Source organism: Diplotaxodon limnothrissa, linkage group LG22 (genome assembly GCF_057381915.1).
Source record: "Diplotaxodon limnothrissa isolate DT_005_m linkage group LG22, D_limnothrissa_male_GT1.1, whole genome shotgun sequence".
NCBI lineage: Eukaryota > Metazoa > Chordata > Actinopteri > Cichliformes > Cichlidae > Diplotaxodon > Diplotaxodon limnothrissa.
This window is the reverse complement of record NC_140616.1, coordinates 19,587,079-19,610,976: the sequence shown is the minus strand read 5'-3', so window position 1 is coordinate 19,610,976 and position 23,898 is coordinate 19,587,079. Positions and strand designations below refer to the sequence as shown.

General features: G+C 40.7%; 1 protein-coding gene across 1 annotated transcript; it reads left to right on the top strand.

Moving 5' to 3' along the window:
- Positions 1 to 986: 986 nt before the first annotated feature.
- rmp24 (ribonuclease MRP subunit p24) lies at positions 987 to 22,378 on the top strand. Its single transcript, XM_085346584.1, has 5 exons — positions 987 to 1,281; positions 7,159 to 7,181; positions 8,287 to 8,507; positions 21,254 to 21,447; positions 21,751 to 22,378. Exons 1-5 carry the CDS (start codon positions 1,187 to 1,189, stop codon positions 21,935 to 21,937), a joined length of 720 nt encoding a protein of 239 aa, XP_085202710.1. The 5' UTR covers positions 987 to 1,186; the 3' UTR covers positions 21,938 to 22,378.
- Positions 22,379 to 23,898: the final 1,520 nt, after the last annotated feature.

Below are 23,898 nucleotides of genomic sequence, written 5' to 3'. Positions count from 1 at the left end.
TTGTACAACACGAAGGCTTGGAAACCTACCGAGAGACCGAATCGACATACCTGAAAAGGATATGCGTAAAACGCATCGGTCCGACAGTCAGTGCTTGGACACGCTGGGACGAGAGGGAGACTGTGTTGTCGCTGGTGGTGAATAAAATCTCTTATGTCGTGTAAAACCTCCTTGTAAACTTCTCTCTTGTCATCTTCGGTCTGTGTTCTGTTCATCAAGCGTTATATCTGACTGACCGGCTCGCTTCTTTTGATGTCGGTGGTAGGAGGGTACCCAGAGGCGCGCACTGGGGAGATTCTTCCTCCCCTCTGCCGCTTCAAAATATCCAATTTCACACACTGACTCTTTTTTTCTGCCCGCATAATTCCCTTCTGGAGCAGGTGCAATAATTTCACTGGATCCACCCGGAGTTTTATCAGAGTTAAGAACCCGAATCCATGTCGCATATATGTGTGGTTTCTTTCATGGTTTTGCAAGGTTTTCTATTGCTTTGGTAAGCTCTGAACACAGAAAAAGGGGATATTAACATATCTCATGGCCATTTAACGTTGGTAAGTCATGATATCCAATAAGCTTCAAGGAATGATGACATCAAAGGGTATCTGTTCAGTACTGGGATGACTGCACTTGCGCAATTACGTTTTGGGTTTTTGTTTTGTTTTTTACCTTAGTTAATGACATTTAACTCAGTAATTGTTGACTCCAAACAGGGCCATTACAGTCATTGATGATACCTTAGACTAAATAGCCTTTATCGTTTAAACTTCGAATTTTAACATTCAATTAATTCCCAGTGTCAAGTGATATGCGATTATTTTTTTATTGTAGTTTTTTAGTTTTAGTCTTCTTCTTCTTTTTTTTTTTTGCAATATCAAATGAGAGAATGGTGTTGAAATCAATACGCTCCGCCATGTGTTCCCTAACTACTCCGTTTCCCATAATCCAATGCAAGTAACGTCAGAATCTCGCGACCGGAGGTGGCTAACTGGAACGCTAGTTAGCTCAATGCAGACTTGATGAGAATTAGAATTTTCTACAGTCGTTCCGCTGCAGCTTCTCCAGTAGTGGAAAGGACGCCTGTCTAGTCTCCACTTTGTACTTGTTAAGCCGGCTAATCATTTACGGAGGAAGTTTTTATTTGCATTCGCAGGAGAGTTTCCGTTTTCTCACGTGCATCATCAGAAAAATGGAGATTTCTCCTGAGATAAAATCAAACAGCTTTCTGCTGGACGCTTCTCTGCTGTATAAGGATAGCTGCCCGGAGTTATCTCGCTTCTACATGTAAGATACTTCACTATAACCAAACACGAATACCACTTAAAAGTATATTTTACTTGCAGTCCTTTATTGTTGTGATGCTAGCAAGTGGACGCTAGGTGGAGGTGTTCGCCCAGTGTGACCGGGAAAGTTTCTAGCTCGACGATGATGTCAGGGAAAATTATGATTGTAGCCCCCATTATAGTTCCTTATTACTCAGGCTATAGTTTCGCAGTTATAAGGAACTATAGCTTTGTAACTGATGTCCTGTCAATCATTTTGGGATTGGTTGAGCTCTGACGTCTAACATATTAAGCCACTGTTTAATTCTCATTCTTTTTTCACACGTTAATTTAAATAAGAATGGGTTATGTGCTCGTGCTTTCATTGCTTTTTTATAACTTTTTGTGTTACAGTCACCTCGAGGATAATCGGATCACTGGTGGCTACAGTGAAACTGCAGAAACACATAATACAGTGAAGTCTAAAAATAAGATGTGGCTGCTGCTTACGTTGGTCTTTAGTGGTGCCTCAGGTGTCAATAGTGTTGAAGTTTTGGAGCATGAATTGTTGTACTTTTCCACTGAAGTTTAGCCTGCTGTAGTTCTTCTACAACAGTGACTTACTGTAGCTGGACATGAGCCCATGTGAGAGTCCCAGCCGTGGCTGCTCGTGTTTGTGGGCAAGTTTGCAATGCCTCAGTGATAGTTTCAATTTAAATGAATTACAGTTTGGTGAAATGGTTTCAATTGGTGAGAACGAGACACCTTCCTAACAAGCTCTGAAATCAAAGCACAAGGAAGTAAACAAAGTGGTGGTGGTGGTGCAGACAGTCCCTCTAATCATCGGGTAAGAGAGCCAGGCAGTATGTAAGCCTCAGCCTCATCCTTGTATGGTTGGTAAACAAACCCAAACAGAGCCCTGATCCAGCATTCCCAAGGTGTCTTATTCTTTTTAGATTCCTGTAATTAAGTCTTTGAATTTTTACTCAGAATTAAACACATTAGTTATTATAGCCACTTTATGATTTTATTCATCATTTACAGTTCACTTCTTGAACTTCAAAATTTTGGTGTCTGATAGCCGTTCCAGACATTGGTGATTGCCGTGTTGTGGTGAAAGCTGGAAGTAATTTCAAGAGAAATCCTCTTAAGCCTTTGTCTGTATGTATGTGTGTGTGTGTGTGTGTGTATGTATGTGTGTGTGTGTGTGTGTGTGTGTGTGTGTGCGCGCGCGCTCATGCATGCGCTCAGGCTGTGCCCACTTGCTGGTATACAGACTTTTCTTCTTTATTAGGGTTTAAATTGAGCATTAATGCATCTAAAATGTTTTAAAATGTGCATATGTCTGTGTAGGCTCTTTCCACAATCCTTAGACTGTGCATATATGTGTGGACTCCTGCGATTCGTGCATTAGTTGGGTTTCAGCCATGTCCCTGTGTCCTTTGGCTTGTCTTCTCTCTTACCTGAGCCAGGAAATTTGTGGGCAGAACCATGAATGGAAAGAAAAACAGAGGTTTTAATGGTGAAAACCCCAGTCCGGGTCGTTTTCCGGATGTGTGTGAACCCACTGCTGCTTTAATAACATTGATCTGTTCCCCAGATTCCCCGGCTATGATTAGCTGTGGTATTTGAGAACATTTTGAACACGTTTAACTCTGACCAGCTGTCCAGCAGGCAGGACACAAATCTAAATGTTTGGCTTTGTAACTCAGAGACCTCACTGGTTTTATGCCAAAGTGCCTGGCAGAGAAGACACAATGAACAGCCACTGCCAAAATGTACACTTAGCGCCATGAGCTAATTAAGTGATCCGAGTGATAATATGAGAGGCAGCATACAGGAAGGAACTCATGCTACGAATGAAAGCCTCAGACGCATGCTTTGAATGCACAACTGATCAAACCGTGCACCCGCGACAGGAGAGGAACTGAAAATATTTGAGTCGGCATACATTGGTGTACGTGATCAGAGTGCATTGATGTTCTGAATCCTGAGGAATTACGACCATGTCCATGTGTTCCTTTGGGGGTTTCCACTGTCTCCACTTTCTGCAGGCCAATGCGTCACTGGAGTGTTTGTTCTGTGGGTGCGCAATTACTCATACGCTCATACTCCGCATATTTGTAGGAGATGGTGTTACTGCCTTCTGGCACAGTCTTCACCTTCTGCCAGGCCAATGACTGAATGAGTTAGTATGTATGTTTGCATGGGGCATTACACCTATTGTCGAATTCGATGTACAAGTACTTGGTGTGCTTATTGTGGCTCACGTTGTTGAATCAGTGAAGCTTTTTCCAGTAAGTTCGTAATCATAGTTGCGTGTCTGGTAACTAGACCTTGACTGGCTGTTCTGATTACCAAAACAAATATGCATGTCGTCTGCTGGACAAACAATTTGGAAACTTGTTTTGGTTTCTTGTTTTGTCTTTTATTGTCCTCACACAGGCCTCACATGGTTTTCAGTCTAGAAGTACAGCTGCAATTGCTGTGTGTTGGTTAATATTATTGGAACTCTTGAGTAATTAGTGTGGGAGAAATATATAGCAAAAGCAAGAGGGCTTCAAGGCATGATTGTTCCTTAATAACTTCTGATTGTTTTCTTCATTTTGGCTGTGACATACCACATTCCCAAAAGAAATCACCTACTTAGTCGGCCTAACAAACCTAATTCAGGACCAATGTAGTCAAAAGAAGGTTAATATTTCCATCTGCAGTAGTTTATATTTGGTGGCGTGGCTCTGTTTTGGGACCTCCCTGCCTCTCCATGTGAATATGTGGAGTGCATAAGGCAACTGAGTGTAGGCTGAGGTATCTTTTGATAGAATGCCCTATATCAGATTTACACGTAGATTTGTAGAAGGATATCAGCCACGTGTTGTCAGCTCACCCTGGGATCAACTTATATGCCACATTTGCAAAGTAAACAGAGAAATCTAACCCTCTTGTTTGCTAGCTTGAAGCAATGATTTTGTTGCCTTTTTTTGTTTTTTGTTCACCAGTTGACCTGCCAACAAAGCATTTTTGTTATTTTTATTTCAACTCATATCTGCCATTTCTTGATGTATGCTCTATCATCAAGGTAAGGAAAGGTAAGTCGATTCTGGTCATCTGGACACTGTTTTTAGCGGGAGAAAACGTCTTCAGTGTGGACCTCTTCAGCCTCTTCAGAGCCTCAGCCCCAGTAAGCTGTGTAGGCAGAGATCATCCTCACCGATCTTTGATGCCCACCCAGTCATTTCGTTCTAGAAGCAGGCCTGAAATATGACAAACCTCTCATTAAAAAAAAGAATTATCCAAAGGGCAAAGAATTAAAGGTTAATCCAGATATGCTTGGATTGCATTCTCTTAAGCCTCTTTTTCATTAGTACCTACTCAACTTGACTCCAATATGCGTAGGGCCATTACAGCAAGGAGGTCGAAAGTCCTCTGACATCATTTGTATACGACACAGGCTATATTTATTGCTTTTTTTCCAGACTCGGTTACCACGGTGTTGTTTTTTATGTAGCCATTTCCCTCATCGCTGCGTTTCAACAGTACCAGTTTTGATTTTTGTCACTCTTATGAGTCCTCGAGTAACTCCACTGACTAGCCAATGCTGATGGACGCCCATGGAACTCCGGGCAAGTGGCTACAAAAAAAATATTTGGTCCTAGGTATTACCACCTAATGGGAAACCATAAAAACAGAGTTGCGTCAAGCCAAGCCGAGCTATTGCTGACTGTCCTCACTGACCACTCGAGTGCTTAAGTCAAAAAGCTACATTTATTCAAAACACTTTATGAAGCTCACATCCAGAACCGATTCTAGAATCACCAGTTATCCTAACATGCATGTCTTTGGATTGCGGCATGAAGTTCAAATTCAACCTTCCAGGAGATTTGAACCCAGTCTTCCTCCTGTAGGGCAGCATCACTAAGCATGGCATCGCTGTCTTGTTAAATTTGTCACTGCATTTTTTTCCTGCTGTTTGTCACCACCTTTTAAAGGCCTTTTTCCCTCTTCCGTTCCCTTTATCCAACACTTGCCCTCATTTCCTCTCGTACTGTATCACTCCTGTTACATCTTCTCTCAGCAGGAGCAAATGATCCTCAGACTGAGAAGGACCTGCTGGCCTCTTTCGCTGTAAGGTCCAGGTGATGAATGAAACCATGTGAATCGGTGCTGTAGAGGGGCACACTTTCTAGACTATTTCAAGGACTGATTGTGAAGCTGCTACCTGTGCTAGGCCTTTGTGTCTAAATATCTGAATGAGTTACAATCTCCGGTGAAGGTTTTTCAAGACATGCCAGCGGCCCTGTTGTTTTCCCTGATGGTAGCAATAAAATATTCATAATGCTTTTCATTTCATGCTGCAGACAGCACTTCTGTCTATAATCACATTATTACCTTGTAGCCGACACATAATTTCCCCTCACTGCCCTACTGCATCCTCTAGCGCTTCGTTGATCTCCCAGCTGTCAGCAGTTCATCCGTAGGACGCGTATCTTCAGCGTTTATCGCCACAACCGAGCATGCACTTAAAAGGAGATGCATGACAAGTATGTTAATAAGATTTGCACACTGGAAGCAGTCTTTGCGGTGCAGCCTTTCGGAGAGCTGGCTCATTCAGGAAGCTGTGGTAAGGGAGAAAAAGATCCCCTAAAAACATTCCTCGTCTCCGAACTTGAGTCATTCAGTTGTTTTTAGCAGGCTGGTTGTTGGAGGATTGTCTTTCATCTCATGCCAACAAAAAGCTCTTGCTTTTGTTATCAATATGTATACTGTATAGTGGTGATGTGAACTACCATGGGAAATGTAAATCAACTAACTTCCTGAAAAGGATTTTTTTTTTTTTTTTAAATGTCAGCAGAGAATGATTAAATAGCTTTCCGAACAACTAACTGCATTTCTGGAATTGTTCAAGGTCCATGAGTCATTATCACTTCACAACAGAGTGACAATCCACCACATCGGCCTCATACAGTTTCTCTTCATTTCCTGTATTATCTGCTGACAGGTCGTCTATATAATCTGACAGCTTAATCCAGTCACTGATTATTAAATTGGGGGTAGTATCTAGAGACAGTGATTCAGACTGTGCAGTGACTGATGACAGATATGTTGCAAAGCCCACAGCGTGCTCAGCTGTATCTGAAATCATCCATCAGTACGATGCACCGTTTCACATATGGCGCGGTTGAGAATGCCGGCGGAGCGTATAAACAAACGTCTGCCACCAGACGCCGCGGCAAAGGCCCGTAGGTTAACTCCAGATTAAAGCCGACCCCGCGCGCCCTCCTCCCTTTCCATAAGCAGACAGCCCTATTTCTGTCTGTCCCTGACACACATGCAGCCGGACAATAAATGTCCCTTTATCGATTTAAGCCCTGAGCTAATTTTAGTGTGGCTTAGTTGTGACTCAGTTAAAATATCTCATTGCGAGTGTTCCCAAAGCGGGGGCAGCCGCATGGGCGGTGAAGCCACTGAATTGGTTTGGAAAGCTGCCCCGTATTGTTTGGGAGAGACCAGTTTTTCCGGTTGCATGTTTTCCACTCCACATAATGGGAATAGATAGTCTTTTTTTTTTTTTTTTCCCGTCCCCAAAAATTGTTTCCATCTTGTAATTTGTGTGTTTGCAAACATGCAAGCAATAAACATATTTATTTCAATATTTTCCATCACACTGTCTCTTACCTTGTTTCTTTCACTGGTCCAGCGTTACAGGAGTTGTTGTGATGTAAATTGAGAGGAGCATTTCAGGATACATGCACGTTAAATGACAAATAAAGTATTTTAAAAATGCACATATACAAGATGTACATTATTAAAATGATGCCTCATGATCGTGTTGTTGTGTTTTGACATAAACTCGGTTATAATTGAAGTCTCAAACTCGTCTCCTCTTTCTCATTCCCAGGCAGGGGTCTTTGAAGGCTAACGGTAAGTTCACGGAGACGTGAGTCCTTGAACGAACTCCCGTTTCATTAAAATTTCTTCTTCCTGTTTCACTTTTGCATGTTTTCATCAGTTCTGCCCCAGAGTGTAATAAGCACGCACAGAATGCAGTAGTAAGTAGGACCTTGTCACTGGCTTGTCAAGGTTGATAAAACTCACTAAAACCTCCGCCAAATACTCAGAGGCAGCCAGCTGTCTCAAACAGACTGCCCAGTGGAATCAAACACCCACACGTAGACACTCACAGACACACAAACTCTCAGACCCATGCCAGCCGAAACCACATAAAACGGGAGTGGTGCCATTTAGTAAGACTCCTCAGACTTTTCTCCTTAAATAGCACAAAGACTCGTCCCAAACTAAGTAACGTGGTGTTTGTTTGGAGTTCTATTAAAATGATCACATTTTTCTATGGAAATAGAAATATCGACTATTAAATGATAATTCCAAGATCAAACTATCACCTTTCTGTTATAAATCTCATTTCCTCGTTGTTTAAATTGTAAGGGGCCAGTCTCACGCTTGCATATAGTATTGTGCAAAAACCTTGAGCTACCCCTCGCTTTTTTATATTTGGAAATGTTTGTACAATTCTAACGAGTCTGAAAGTCAATATCTGGTGTGATCTCCTTTATTCTTTAACACAACCTGAACTCTCTGAGATAGCTTTCATTTTTTTTAAGTAGTCTTCAGGAATAAAAACCAAAAAAACAACTAGTTATTGGCCAAAGAAAAACCTTGAAAGACCTTAAGCAAGCCTGGAGAACTATTGCTCAAGAGCACTTTCAAAATTCCAAGAAAATCTAGTTACTTGGAAGATAATGTAAGACAAAAAGGAGGGTGGCTCAAGACTTTCAATTCAATTTATTCAATTCAATATTTATATAGCGCCAAATCACAACAACAGTCGCCTCAAGGCGCTTTATATTGTAGTGTGGACCCTACAATAATACATACAGAGAAAAACCCAACAATCAAATGATCAAAAGACTTTTGTGCAGTACTGTCCATTTCAGCAATTTTTGGTTGTTTGATTGTTATTTTGTTCAAAAGATACGTTTTAGATTGTCTGTCTTTCATTTGCTTTCAGGACCTCTGAAACAAAAGTTCTCCAGTATGCTGCACAACACTGGGGTGTGTCCGTACTGTTGCCAGTGGCTCCACCCTGACAATCACCATGTGCGGCTGAGGCCCAAGCAGCGTCCATCAGCACGGGTGCAAAGTGTCCTGCTCAGGAAGGCCAGAGGCAAACGGCTCAGCCTGGTGCAGAAAAATCTGCTGTGCCGCTTCCAGAAGTCCTCGTCGGTACTGGTGAGAAGGCAAACAAACTACAAATCTAAGCACCTGATTATGTGTTTTACTGCACTGCAGCATATTGTTCAGGAGTACAATGGAAGTGACAATTCAAAACCAAGGCAACACAAGGTGCTTTACATAAAACATGCAGGGCCAAAGGAACATAAAAGAAAGGCACACATGTATTTACAAAGAATAAAAAATAAGATAGCACCAAACACAAGAGTAAACATCACGGACGAGTCCAGTGCAGTGCGAGATATAAAGAAATCTCTCCAAAAAAGGAAGCAACGCATGGCAAACATGGATTTAAAAGAGCAGAGCACACCTCTGGTTATGTCTGGGAGTTTGTTCTGGTTATATGATGCATGCTTCTCCGTGTTGAGTCTTTACTCGGTTTAACCAAGTAATCCCAGCTTTAAGGCTGAACAGTTTCCTCAGCTGTAGTGATGTTAAACTAAAGGTCAGTAGTTATTTTGTGATATGTGGGATAGCTGCTGATATGTGATTTATTTGTGAAATCTGTATTTTTTTAATTGTTGGTAATACGGCTGCTTCTGATAACCCGCCATATTCTAATGATTGTATTCTCTTAAATATCACTTGGACTTTAGTGTGGACTTGACTGCTTATTCTGTAGCTATTATTGACCTCAGAGCATAAATGAGCCAGGGGAGATCTACACTGCCCTGCCTCTCGCTTTTGTAGAGCGAGAGGCAGGGTACACCCTGGACAAGTCATCCGTCTGTCACAGGGCTAACACAGAGGGACAGACAACCGTTCATCCTCTCATTCACACCTACAGCCAATTTAGCATCACCGGGTTTCCTAACATGCATGTCTTAAGATTGCGGGAGGAAGCCAGAGTATCTGAAGAGAAACCTCACAGACACATGAAGTACAGGAAAACTCCACAAGAAAAGCAGAAGCCTGGATGCAAAAGAAAAAGAAGAAAAAGAATGATCAGTTTATTATAACTTAACTAGTCCTGCATTGTCTCATAATCTATTTTTTGAGCCATTTTTGCCATTTAAATCGATGAAGTCATTAGTATTCATTCCACAGAAAGTGTCTGGTATCATTATGGCGCTCCACTTACTGCTCCAGCCTTACAGTTGTCCCATTAGGCTTAACTGTAAGAGCTAATGTTGCTAGAGAGTGCTTTGTCAACATTCACTCTGTTCACCCCACAGTCCTCTCCCAAATTGTTATAGTGGTCCCCTTTGTCTGTCGTCTTAATGGATGGCACCAAGCAAGAATAAAATGTAAAAACAGATTTTGGCCAGCACACATCCACTCTACTGATAAACCCATTTAGATGAGGAAGCTAGTGATGGAGCATGCAGCTATAGGGTCATTTTCCCCAGCACCGGTGATAGCACTGAAGAGCCCCTCTAGCGATCTGACATCAGCCTAATGAAGAGCAGCTTTAGTGGAAATGCTGCTGCATCATTAAAATCTGGTCTGGTTCATTTAGTATGCAGGTATTCACGACACAAAGCACTTTGAACCCACTCTCCACTTTGTATCTGTTGACTCTGAGGGCTAAGAGGTAGATAGAGAATGAGAGCGGTAGCAGGATTTAAAAAAAAGAAAGATAGTGAGAGGAATAAATGCAGAATGAAGTTCGAAATATTAAAAGGGGCAAGAGGGAGAAAGGCAGGTAGATGAGGTGAAAGGAGTCAAATCATGGACTGCAAAAAGAGCTGGGACCTTGTGTTATAATTTCTAATGCAGCACTTCTACTTTTAAGGGCTGTTGTGAAGGTGAGATTGGGGGTCTGATAAAGAGATTTATCAGATCCTGGATCAAGGAAGGATACACAACATGATCGTAAGGTGAACAAGCTATACTTGCTATACTTGTTAGATAAAATAACAACAAAGAAATAAAGGGCTGGGCACAATGTCTGTGTAGGTTTCTGCGGTAGTGTCTGTGGTAGTCTTAGGAGCTTGAAAAGAACTATCACGCCATGTTAAAAAGCTCAAATCAAACTCAAGTCATGCTCAAACTGGTTTCTTTAACATGACAATTAGTTCACTGTATTTTAATGGCCTCCAAAGCCAGCGCATGGGTCGTGGGATCATGGATCTGCTGTCACACATGTGGTCCAATCAGTCCCAGACATCCTGTCCTTAAGCGTGTGTGGCTCCCCTGTTATTAAACTCGTAGCTAAACAGAACTATGCTGTGTGTTTTATACTGAAGGCCACTCTTAAAGACATTGAGCCGTGATTATTCACGTTTCCGCCGACTCATTTGTCAACAATCATCACGATGAACAGTGTGGATGTTTGTCCATCACATGACTTCCTCGTAAACCAATATGGCGCCAAGAATGTCCTCCAAGGTATTTTTAACCTCTGTTTTCATGGTCACTAGCCTGCCCAATGTTCAAAAGACAGCAAGTCAAGCCACACATGCGGGTCATGATAGACTTGTGCTCAGTAAAAGGGCGATAGCAAGCTGATATGCTTAAAATGCACATTGATAGAGTCGTGACGATAAGAGGTGGAATGTGAAAAGCTTCCTTTGCTTTTCCTCCTTGACACGACGCTGATGAAAAGAGCAAAGCAGCTCTGACAGGAAGAAGGGCTCAGCACGAGCTTGGATAAAAAGATTGGCATCCACTTGGTTTCATAGTTAGAGCATAAAAGGGGAATCATTATTTTATTATTTTCCAAATGCATGAAAAATAATCCACAGAATGAGAAATGAAATGTGTCACAGTGACCATTGAATTTGGCACCTGTTGTTGTTGTTGTTTCATTTTTTAATTGCTTCATTTCAGTGGGCCAGAGTCAAGTGTTATGGCTGTGTACACAGTATATTAGTCTCCTCTTACGGTCAGCCACGTAAGTCTGTTGTGTAAATTTACCTTTGTGTGTTTTTTTTATCTTGAGCAGGAGACAGGTGTTTATTTTAAACAACGTATGACTATTTGTAGATGCAAAGACTCATTTCTCTTGTGCGCTCATTTGTTTTCAGAAGCATCAGAACAGTTACGGGGCCTTTTTGTGGATGAGATTTGTTGTCAATAATGTCAATATTTTTATCGATCTTTTATAGTTTCATATTTGCATTTCTCTCACTTACCTGCATTTAGAAAGTCTTTGCACGAATTATCAGTTAAACTCTTTAACATTGAAGCAGTGTGAATAATCTTGAACATGCACGCTATATGCATGCTCCACCCTATATGCATGCTGCACCCTATATGCATGCTGCACCCTATATGCATGCTGCACCCTATATGCATGCTGCACCCTATGTGCATGCTCCACCCTATGTGCATGCTCCACCCTATGTGCATGCTTCACCCTATATGGATGCTGCACCCTGCTGTAATAGGTGCCATTTTCAATGCACATGCCTTAAAACAGTGTATTTTTGCAGTAAATTTAAAAGAGCAGCTTTTCTAGCTAAAATGTAAGCATGCAAACATCAGAAGGGACCACTGGACCAGTAAATACAAATTTATAGTCATGCACACAAGCGATTTGCAGCGTTTATACTCCAGGGTGTAAATCCCCTTGATTTCACACTGTATTGCTATTGCCGTTTGGTGTGTGTGTGTGTGTGTGTGTGTGTGTGTGTGTGTGTGTGTGTGTGTGTGTGTGTGTGTGTGTGTGTGTGTGTGTGTGTGTGTGTGTGTGTGTGTGCTGCCCTTATGGTGCGATAAATCACTTTGTTTATGCGTGCTGAGCGGGTTATCCAGCAGTGGATCTGGGAATAGGTTGGATGCAGCGCCACAAAAGAGGCAGAGACCCTAAATGGAGCGAAGAATAGCCTATTGTCCTCCTGCATTCTTCTCTTCTTCCTCCTTGAGTTTAGTTTTAGACTTTCTATCAGAGTTGCTTGTCACAAGGAAAATGTATTCTGTGCTTTCATGTTTTTTCAGGTGATTAGTGCATGTCTGCATTAGGAAAAATATTTCTGTTGGTCCTTTTATTCATTCTCATTCAGTTCGTTTTCAGAATACAAGATGAACCAGATATGAAGGAGCAAAGTGACAGACCATAGGTCGTTCTGTTTTTGGCACATTACACACGGAGCCATCTTTCTGATGCGACTCAAATCTGTGATTTATTTTTTAAGTCACCACTTCTTCTTGACCTCACTGACCAGCTCTCATTCTAGTACCTTTACACACTCCAGTCTCTCTTGTTACTTCTCTCTTAAGTTCTATCTCAGCTCATCTACCCGACCACAATCTGACCTCTCACATTATGCTTTCTCCATTTCTCCTTCCTTTCTTGGCCATGTCTTCACCACATTTCGCTTTCATTTATCTTTAGTGGAAAATGTGCCGCTTGAGGCCATGACAGGAAACAGGAGGCAGCGATGTCTAGCTGGTGTTTTGCCTGTTTGCTGTCAGGGAGCAGAAAAGGTTCCGCTGAGGGGGAGCAGGATTACAAGAGGGGAAAAAATATTGGGAAAGACAGATGATTAGAGATGAAAGCATTTTTTCGATACAAACAGAGGAGTCACAGTGGGAGGTGGAAACACTCACTCTTGTGCCACGTGTGTGGGTATTTAAGTAAAGCATTTGAAATATGTTAACATCTACATACTGTACGTAGCAATGGCAGGAGTCACGGGAAACTGATGCCAGCTGAACTGACATCCTTGAAGAGCAAACGAAAACCAAAATATGCATAATGTAACATACAGTTTAATTATTTTAAGCATCCACACTTTCTTCTCTCCACTGTCATCATGTCTGTAGTTGAGTAGACATGCGGGATAAACCCCATATAGAGAACTTAAAGTGGTACCACTGCAGCATGTCATCTCTCAATTAACGTCTTGATGCAACTATTAAAAAGTCTGCTTTGGAACTTGGCGTTCCCTCTGTTCGGCTTTCGCATCCTCACTCACCAGCATTTGAATCATACGCTTTCTGAAATTGAATCTGTCAGCACGTGTGTGCATTAATGGCATTCGCTGCATGTCTTCTGTAAAGCCAAGTACGGGCCATTCGTCATCTCTATAATAATCAGGGCAGAGTTCTAAATCCAGATCTGTCTCTGGGCTCTTTTCTTTATTCCTCAGCCTCAAAACTTCACCTGTGTTTTGAACAGCCTGATGGGTGGAGATATATCTCCAAGGTAAAGATTTTTGTAAATTTAAATGCAGACTGTACTCTGTGGTTGTGTTTGTTTGTTTGTTTGTTTTAAACTTACAAATGCAGACAGCTCTAGGTCATCAAATGTTGCTATTGTATTCTCAAACTACTCAGAACTGCATGATTTTATAAATATATTAAAAGTATGTAGTGCCTGGTTTGCATAAACTTCAACAGATAATGTCTGAGGGACTTTGACAAGTATTTCTGTCACTTTTTTTTATTATTATTATTTATTCAGAGCTCTTTTTGAATGTTGGCTGCCTTTTCTTCTGTTCTCTGTCTCTCATGCTGCTTTAATAATATTGTGTTCTGGGCTGTTGGTAGGCCTGCCCATGACTGATGGTGTTCCATTATGTGTTTTTATATCCAGCTATGCTTTTATTGCATTAGCAGTATGTTTGGGATACCTGGATTTAAAGGGATCATGTATTGTTGGAAAATGGGAGTCGTTGCCAATTAGATCCTTTCCAGGTGGTTTTTCATGGTCTAGCAAACTCTGACGGTACTTTTCTGTTTTCATAATTCTTGTTTTGACAAGATGTCCAACACCACTGGCTCAAACGCAGCCCCAAGCCATGACAGAGCCTCCACCATGTGTTTATAGATGGCTGTAGACACTCACTGTTGTACGTCTCTCATAACCAGTGTTGGGCAAGTTACTTTGAAAAAGTCATTAATTATAGTTACTAGTTACTTCTTCAAAAGAAAAACCTGAGTTACAAGATACAAGTAATTAATTACTTGAAAAGTAACTATTGCTTTACTTGAAAAATGAGGGTATAATTGGCCATTTTTGACTACTTTTGATTTTCCCTCTACATTTCACCTTTAAAAACTATTTACTTTGTCAGCTTCAACCGTCTGTTTGTTGAAAAATAGTAACGCGACCGCACCGCATTGTCTTGTTAGTAACGGTAGCGGCCTTGTAAAGATAGGTATAGTAATTAGTTAGATTACTCATTACTGAAAAAAGTAACGCCGTTAGTAACGCCATTACTTGTAACGCCGTTATTCCCATCACTGCTCATAACCACCTCCCTACAAGAGCTTTTCTTTTATACATATAAACAAAAAGAAAAGGATTACAGATGATCTGTACATTCAGGGTAATTAGCCCGTACCTTTAAGGCTGTGAAATAAAAGGAAAAAAGAAGGAAAAAGGGAAATGAAGAGAAGCAAAAACGAGAAATATAAACATTTGTATGATATTTCCCAAAGAAACATAATCGCTGCAAAATAATCCCATTCATTTACTGACTACAATTCAAAAATTTCAAGTTAGGATTCATCACTCCATCAGATCTGTTGCCACTGATTTTCAGTCCAGTTCTTGTGTCATTTGTCATACCTCAGCCTTCTCTCCTTGTTCCCCTTTCTCCAGAATGGCTTCTTGACAGCCACTCTTCCACTGAGACCATTTCCAATCCGGGTTGAGGTAGTAGATAGATTTAAGTGAATGTCCAGATGGATCTCTCAGGTCCTGTGACACGTTTGCTGGATTTTTTCTGTCAGCACACACTGCACACCGTGCCCAGATTTTCATTTTTGCCATGTGTTTTTGTGACGGGATGATAGTGCCTAAAACTACAATTTGGGTTCTCTGCTGTGTGTTATGTGTAGATGCAACATTGGGCTGTCCCTTGAGTTAGCTGCTTGTGTTAAAGATTCACAGGTCAGTGTTAAGTGGCTTCATGAATAAGAAAACAGTCCTCTTAGAAAAACAACAAATGTCTAAAGAAAAGCTTTGAAAGACGCTCGAAAGCCTGCAGAACTATTGTTTAAGACCACTTTAAAAGTTACAAGAAAGTCTGGCACCTTGGAAGCAAAATATAAATAAATCAGGCATGCCTCAAGACTTTATACATTACTGTAGTTTTTTTTCCTCTCCATATCTAAAAGAACCTGCAAACACTTTTCACTCTGGAGTATTAGAAATCAGATTAGCATAGGCAGCAGATGTTGATAAAAACTCACATGGGAGTTATTATGAAGAATTAGAATGTTTTTTTTTTTCTTTATCTAATCTGGCTGACTGGAAATAAGTTTGTTGAGGACTGCGGGTAAACCATCATTTCACGTCTTTGAAGCTGTTTCCCGGCGTTTGCTGTTTTTGGCTCTTGAGGCTGACCGGCTTGTGCGACGCAGGACAAAATGTGACCTTTATCACTGACAAGAGAGCGAGAAAGAAAGAGAGAAACAGATATGTTTTTATGGCAGCATGCAGGAGATCTGCATTCAGATCAGGTGTCTGTGTATTTACCAGCCTGCCTGCCTCCAGACAGTGTGACTAAGTGGCTGCATGCACCCAATCACAGAGCAAGGCCATGGCGAGAGGAAAGTTTATACTTCTTGCCTCGTATTGATCCCCAACTGCTCTTCTGCTTTCAGCTTTATTGCGTTGTATTGATGCGGTCTCGAATGACTTTCACACACAGCGTATGTGGATAATCATACTTTGATGTTCACAAAAACAGAACCATCTCATCACACGATAGACATTTAGCACTGATAAACAATTATATGACTTATATTTCTACTTTAGGAGTCCTAACAGACGCTTCATTCTGTGACTCACTCTGCTACTCTACTCATCTTCCTCCTCTTGGGCAGTATTGCACTGCTGAGGTCAGATTAATCAACCAAAGCTGACCTCTGACAGCAGAGAGAAAGCTAGGAAGGGAGGTATTTATGGAGCAGAGGCTATTATTAGCAGGAAAGGTCCATCTGCAGAATTGATGTGTGTGTGTGTGTGTGTGTGTGTGTGTGTGTGTGTGTGTGTGTGTGTGTGTGTGTTGCAAACAATGTTGACTGCAAACAATGTTGACTGCAAACAATGTTGACTACTTATAATCATGAAAATGAGCAATTGCAAAGTGCAGGAATGTTTGTCGTATGCTGGGAGAGAAGAACAGTATGCTCTGGAAGAGAAAATAAAAGTTCTGGCCGATTATTTGATTCGATTTTTTGTTTTAGACTCAGAGAATGTTAAACTCTGTTCTCATTTGTCACAGTATTGGGTTACACACAACAGTCAGCTTGCCAGAGATTGAACTACAAGAATTACAGCTGCAGGATCTCATTGATCTCAGGTTATTTAAATTGAAAGTTTTCACCTTTGTGAACTATCTAACAGTCTATTTGCTCATTTAAAGTTCAAACCATTACACCGTTCGTAACTTAGACCTGCGTTCTTTCGTTCAGGAAGTCGTGCATTAATCTATGACTTGAGCTTTATTATTTTTATATGCAGAAAGAGCCGCTGCAAGACTGCACAGTTTAGAGGCAATTACACACTCCTGGCAAGTATTAAAATCATGGCATGAAATTGAACGGGAACCTTACTTTCTGCAAAAAAATAAATAAATAAAATGCTTAATATCCCTTGGGGTGTATATAGGTGGTTGTTTATCCGCATTAGCCTTATGCTTGGTTGGCCAATGCGCTGGTTTGTCTGCTGCCAGAATGCCAAGATGAGGAAATCAGATCTCTCTCTGCCACCGATTCACGTGTGGCTCTGCAAGTGCATACGCCGCATGTCGAAGGATTAGCGTAAATTAAACAGGTACACGTGACTAGGATTGCGTTTTAGGTTGTCATGATTTCTTATCACTATGCAGCAACCTTACCGTCACTGTCGTCTGAGAGTGGACAGCGTCATTTCCTAGGCACTTTGTAGTTGCTGATTAGCATCTCCGCTGTGCACTTACATGCACACACTTTTTTATTAGGGAAAGATTTTTAGATCCTGTCATATCAGCGCTTCATTCAAGCTGGCTAATGACAGCGAGGCCAGGAGAGGATAAACAGCATGAGGTCATCCTAGTTGTAAACATCCATCTGCAACCAGCTGTCTCTCTGTGTTTGATCTAGCCCACCATTAACTATGTGCACCCCTCCCTCCCCTGGAGTAATCATTTGAAGAAATCATAGTCGTCAAAAGTTGAAACACGAAAATCTGCGTTGTCACCTAAATGTCTCCAGCTCTTATTACTTACAGCATGTGTTACAATTGAAGCTATATCATCTATAACAGAACAGCAATTAGTTTTCTGTTTAATGATATACCCCCATACCCCCTGTTATGATTTGGTTAGATAAAAATTTAATGATGTATGGGAAGAAATTGTTTGATCATTGCAGAAACAGGAAGTGGTGATGGAAAGATTATATGAAAGTGCAATAAAGCAAACGGTACGCATCACAACATTTATGTAAGTGGATAGGAGGAGGTTAAAACTGGAACTATCCACATTGAATTTGGCGGTTTCACATCCCGTAACTCAAACACGATTGGAGGTCACTGCCAGGAATCTGCCAAAACTTACAACCCTCTATTCAAGTGCATCACAGTAATGATGCAACTGCATGCAAAGAGTGTTTATGAACTATTTTACATTGCTGCAAAAAAACTATGTTATTTAAAAAGTCAGTTACTCCAACTCCAACCAAATATTGTTTTCAGTGGTTTGTGCCATGCAAATATTTTAACTGTGAAAACGAAATTCATAACTAATCAGATCTAATCTGTTTGGCCTGAGGGGAAAAAGCAGGATGGATTCTTCCTGCAAAACTAATATAACTATTTTATCCATTTGTCTAAAATGTCTCTATGTGACCAGAAACTAGTTCCAGTATAACATCTTTATACACCTGCACCTTTTTAATATTAGTGCATTACTTTGCTTATAGATACTCCAGACTTTGTGTGCCTACTTTACTGAACAGCACCAGTTATTCCAAGTTTGGAATACTTTGTTTGAGGAAAGGTTTTTTTTTTCACTGTTGAATGTCCTCTCTCAGCTGAATGTGCCTTTCTACATTTATTTTAGACTCCTTATAAGATAACTGCAGTTTAGGAGATATCCATCCATCTATCCATCGGGGGCTGGAGCCTGTCTGAGCTGTCATACAGCAGGAGGTGGCGTACACTCAGAAGAGGTCACCAGTGCATCACAGGGCTACTCAAAAACCATCAATAATAAAATCTTCATATTCAAACCACATACAATGCATAGATTAGAAATTCCACATTTCTAAAATACTGACCCAAGATAACTTCTTAAAAGGCAGCCAGTTATGCCTTTCCTTATTTTTGTGTCCTACATGTACTGCTACAATGGTGAGTGCTCATACTAAACATGGATTAATGTTTCAATTAGTGAGCACACGCACAACGCATGTGCTTTGCCTCATCTCGGGGTACAGAGTTATATCTAAGCACAGTTGACGTCAGATTTAAACCTTCAGTTTGCAAGAGGCAGCCAGTCAGAAGAAAGGTGGCTTAAAGGCCAGAGGAAACTACCTAAAATGTCTTATTTCAATCAGATCCAGCCCGTCATGTCAATCAGATGACGTGATGGGCCACACCAAGCACATTTATTTAAACAGAAATAATGATTATAGTGCACTATTATTGTGCTTTATTAATTGCTGCATGTTAGGTGTGTTTATGCAAAGCTACTCCTGTTCAGTACAGGTTTTTTATTTATATTATTTTTTATTTTTGCTTGAACACAAAATTCTTTGTGGTTTGAATCTGTTTCACGTTACATCTAGAGTACAAGTAAATAATAAACAGCATTTAAATTATCAGTTATTCAGCAGTATTTACTAAATGCAAGTGTTCTGAGTTTGGATCTTTTGTTAACAAATAGACTTAATCAAAAGATCTTGCATGCACTAGTAACACTGCGATCCATCCTCTAGAGAAAGTCTGGGGTTATTTAGTCCATCTGCTTCACAGAGCATTGGTCAGTCCTCATTGAGCCACACCCCTATGCACAGATGGGTGGGTCAGTTGCTTGGCTTTGTCACTATAAAGCGGGACTGGCAGGCTCCTTTAGTAAACACTTCTCTAACGGTGCGGTAAAAACGAAGAGGAACCCAGAACTAAGTGCTGGTTCACTGAAACCCAACTCTCCAACACTCGGCAGTAGACACCTGTCAGAATCTGAAATGGCTACATTTGTGTCGGTGAGTTTTCCATCTCCTCAGCATTCAGGACTGTCAACAGTTTGGCTCAGATTTGCTGACCTCTGCAGCGGTGGTCTGTTCAAACCAGTTCTAATGTTGTGGCAACTCTGGATAGCTTCTGTCACTACTGGGATTTTTTTATGCTTAGATTTTGGAGGGATATTGAGGTTTTATTGAACACTGTGCACTGCATTTGCTACTTTAAATAAAGTTTTACTTAAGAGGAAAAAAAGTGTAAATGGCTCTTCTGTTCAAGATTTTTATTTTTCCTGTGCTGGAGTTAGCTGAAGTTATTTGACATTTGTTAAAACAGCAGAAAAAAATGGCATATCTTATAATTATAGCAGGGTCATGATGCTGGGATGATTTTCTATATTGTTACCATCACTCAGTTCATTCTGTGGTGTCTTATAATGGGCTGCAATTGATAAGAAGTCCTGCCTAATACTGAAGAGTATATATAAAGTAATTGTGGCTTACAATAGCAGTCAGTTGTTTTGTTTTTTATCTGTTTGTCCGAGTCACATTATGATTCCATAACTTATTTGATTAATCATTGATGGTTTATTAACAGCCTGTGTGCACACCATGACATGTACTGCTGTTTCATGCACCATTTCACTTGGACACACAGTCATAGGCCAAGAGTTATTATGCATGTTGTCTTAAATTGCAAGGATCTCCTGACCTGTAGTTCTACCTTGCAACTTTCCTGCTACTTGTTTTGCCTTACATGGAGTTTATATTTTATTTGAATGCAGTGTGTCTTATTTTGAATTACATAAAACAGTAGGCTCAGCTCAAGCATCAGAGAAGTTGTAGGGGAAAAAATGTTATAGAGTTAAACTAGAAAGAACTAGCCAACAGCTCTGATAGCATCTGCGAATCATGCACAGCTACACCTTTAAATCACAGAATAAGAATATGAAGCTGAATGTGAGCATGGTACATCTAATTTATTGATTAGTACAGTTTTGTTTTTCTTGAGCACAAAGTTCTGCGAGTCTTTGATCTGTTACCCGTTGTAACCTTTCCACATTGCAGTGTACCCTGAATAGGCGAAATTGCATGGCAACAGCCCCACCTTGCCGTCTCATAGGCTAAACACATTGTTTTCCCATCCTGCTTCAAGCAGTCCAACTATTTTCATATCTGCAATGTTCATTGGTAAAATTATCTTTGGCACAGCCAGTGGGAAGAGCCTCAGCTGTTAAGTGAATCTCCTGTCATTAGTAAGCTTCCTCTACCTCATTGTAAACTTTTCCTCAGCTTTGAGATGTCAGTACGTGTCCCTGACATCTGTGAGGCTTGCGGGTTGGCCTGCGTCACCTGTGGCATGTGCACCATTTTTATTACAGCTAGTCAGGCCCAAGTCCACACCAAACTGTTGTGCGTCCCAGAGAAAGCCATTAAACTGTGGAAATGGTGAGTTTTGATGAAAAATAATAGCTAGAATGACAAAAAGCTTCACCTTCCTCTCTAGGATTTACATAATTTGTTGAAATTATACACAAGAAGTTTCAACGGATTTCCTTCCAAGTACTCCTCTGGGGATGCCATGTATGCCTTCACCTCAAAACCTCATTGTGTATGAGCACAGTGTAGACGCAGAGCATGCATTATTAATGGATATGTTCCTTTCCTTCTCCTTATCCCAGATGGCCACCTGCCATGCCTGCAATAAGACATCCAGGTACAAGGGGGTGAACAGGGATTTTATAGCTACCTTCGCTAAGACCCACAACACACCAGGGAGTGCTGGCAAGCACAAAACCCCACAGTCAACCAGCAGATCCAGCATGAATGCCCACAAGACTCCTGGCAAGGACAGGGCGCCTGCTCATACACCGAGGTAAGTTTATTTTGGTTTGCTGTTACTAATATGCGCAGAGCCAAAAGTTTAGTTACAGCCTTGCTTGATTAAACTTAGTTGGTTCTGCAGACATATGAGACAGTGATGTGTCAGGCATGTTGGGATTTGAGTGATTGAGTTTCTATTAAGTCAGCATTAAGGGAACAAGATGTGCGGGCGGCACGTGTTGGTTCCACGTTTTTCGGATCGTGTCGCTGGTGATAGCTTGCTTTTAACATTTCCTGCTAACCAACAAAATCTTAAGTTACTGTAACTCTTAACTGAACTCTTCCTTCTCTCTAGATTCTCCTCCTCCTCCTCCACCTCCACCTCCACTACTACCACTTCAGGATCAGGCTCAGGCTCAGCTTCCTCCAAGCCTCCTAAAATTAGAAACTGGTTTGTCCGACATCTAAGCAAGATTCTCCAGCGAGAGGACAACCAGGGCACCAAGAAGGGGGGCTTGAAAGATTTTCTCTCCTCACTTTGAGCATCTTAAGATTATATGCGCTTTATCTTTGTGAATACTCTTAAAAAACAAAGAAATGGGAGGAGGCCCGTGTCGTAATCTGTGTAATCCAGAGCATCAGAACTTGAGAAACTAGTTGAGTTTCCAAGCCAGTGAAAAGGCACACAGTTTGTCCAACAGCGCGACAGTTGCTGGGCGGATTGGAGCGGCGCTCCTAGAATCCTGAATTGTAACCGGGGGCACCGAGGTCGCTATTTCAGCTGTCAGTCAGTTTCTGCATCTTCTGCACAGTCAGAAAGATGGGCGGACTTCTTTTCATCTAATTTAACACATCCCCCGTTTGTAAACTCCCGAACTGTGGATGTTGAAGGATTATAAAGTATTTATTTATCAAATTGCTGAAGCATCACAGGAAATCCGGCTTTTCTCTGTGGTGGCATTTGTGGCATGACGAGCTGGTTTACATATATATTTTCTCCATTTTCTAATGTTACAAAAATAGATTTATATAGAAAATATATACCTTTAACTACAATTCATGCTATTTGATGTTCAAACTTTTGTATTTGATTTATTTACTTATTTCAGCTTTCAGTTCTCTCCAGTGGGAACATTTTTCTGTTTGTTTGTTTTTTTATTACAAAGTTGAAATATAGAAGTGATAAATGTAAATATCTCATTGTTACATATTTGTAAATGCATACAAATCAATCACCAATGAAAATATTTGATTATCATTCAGAATGGGACTCACCAGTCACTGTTTACAATGAAAAGGCACATCTGCCAAACATCTGTAGACTTACAATTAGTGTCATCTAAACTTTACATTTTCTTTTGATACTTTCTTTGGCTACATGCTTTTGCACCATTGCTCTATTAAATATGACTTGTGTGTTTTTTGTAATGTCTGATTACTTACGGTTGTAGATTAGCTGTTCAGTGAACACACATTTGTTTAAATCCTGAAATACCTCACATTTATATTTCACTGTGAAATACCTGAAATAAAACTGTGATTTTCAGTCTGTGAAAGCAGGCTCTTTACTTTGTTGCTCTGTTTACTGCTGCTTTTATGTGCTGTCTGCTGATAAATGCACATATTATATGACTATATATTTGGTATTCAGTATGCAATATCAGTTCTTGCCTACAATCTAGAAACTGAGCAATGTTTAAGACACTAAGATGTGGCTGCAAGAAAAGTGTGATCAATAACTTTAGAAAAATTAGCTTAAAAAAACGAAATAAATACACTCATCAGCCACTTTATTAGGTACACCTTGCTAGTGCCAGGTTGGATACTCTTTGGATATTTTCTCCTTTTCAGGTTATTGTCAGTAAACTCTTCTGTGGGAAAATACGAGTGGATCGGAAGCTTCTGACATATGCCATCATGTCCTCTTGAACATGTCTATATGCCTAAATGCAGTTTTAAAAGAATGTATTTATAGAGATCTTTAATGCCCTCATGGGGGAAAAGGCTTTGCAGACACTAGTCCGACGTAATATATATATTTAAAACTTAGATCCAAATGAACTCCGATGTTACCATGACTCAAATTATTCAAAATTTATTTAATAACGCAATAAGCAGATTGGAGCCATCTGAATCTATTACTAATTTTTAGGAAAGCCAAACCTTTACCTTCAAATGGAAGCATTTGAAACGCAACATGCATGAAAAGATGCTAAAGGCGCACGCTGATGGTTTGTTCCGTTGATGTTAAAGGTCACTTAAACGAGGCACAGATGATCTAAAACATACAGTGACATTTTGTTTCCAGCAGGGGCGGAGCGGGGGGTGGCTTACGGGGCTTAAGCCCGGGTTGTTTTGTCAGAAGCCCGGGGTATTTTGGAGTGTAATTTTTTCATAGTTAGATGCCTGGCTGACAACTGTATAAAACAAAAAGTACACACAATATTCGAAGCACATAGTGCACACTGTGGGAATTTACGACTGTGCGTGAATCCCCCCCTGA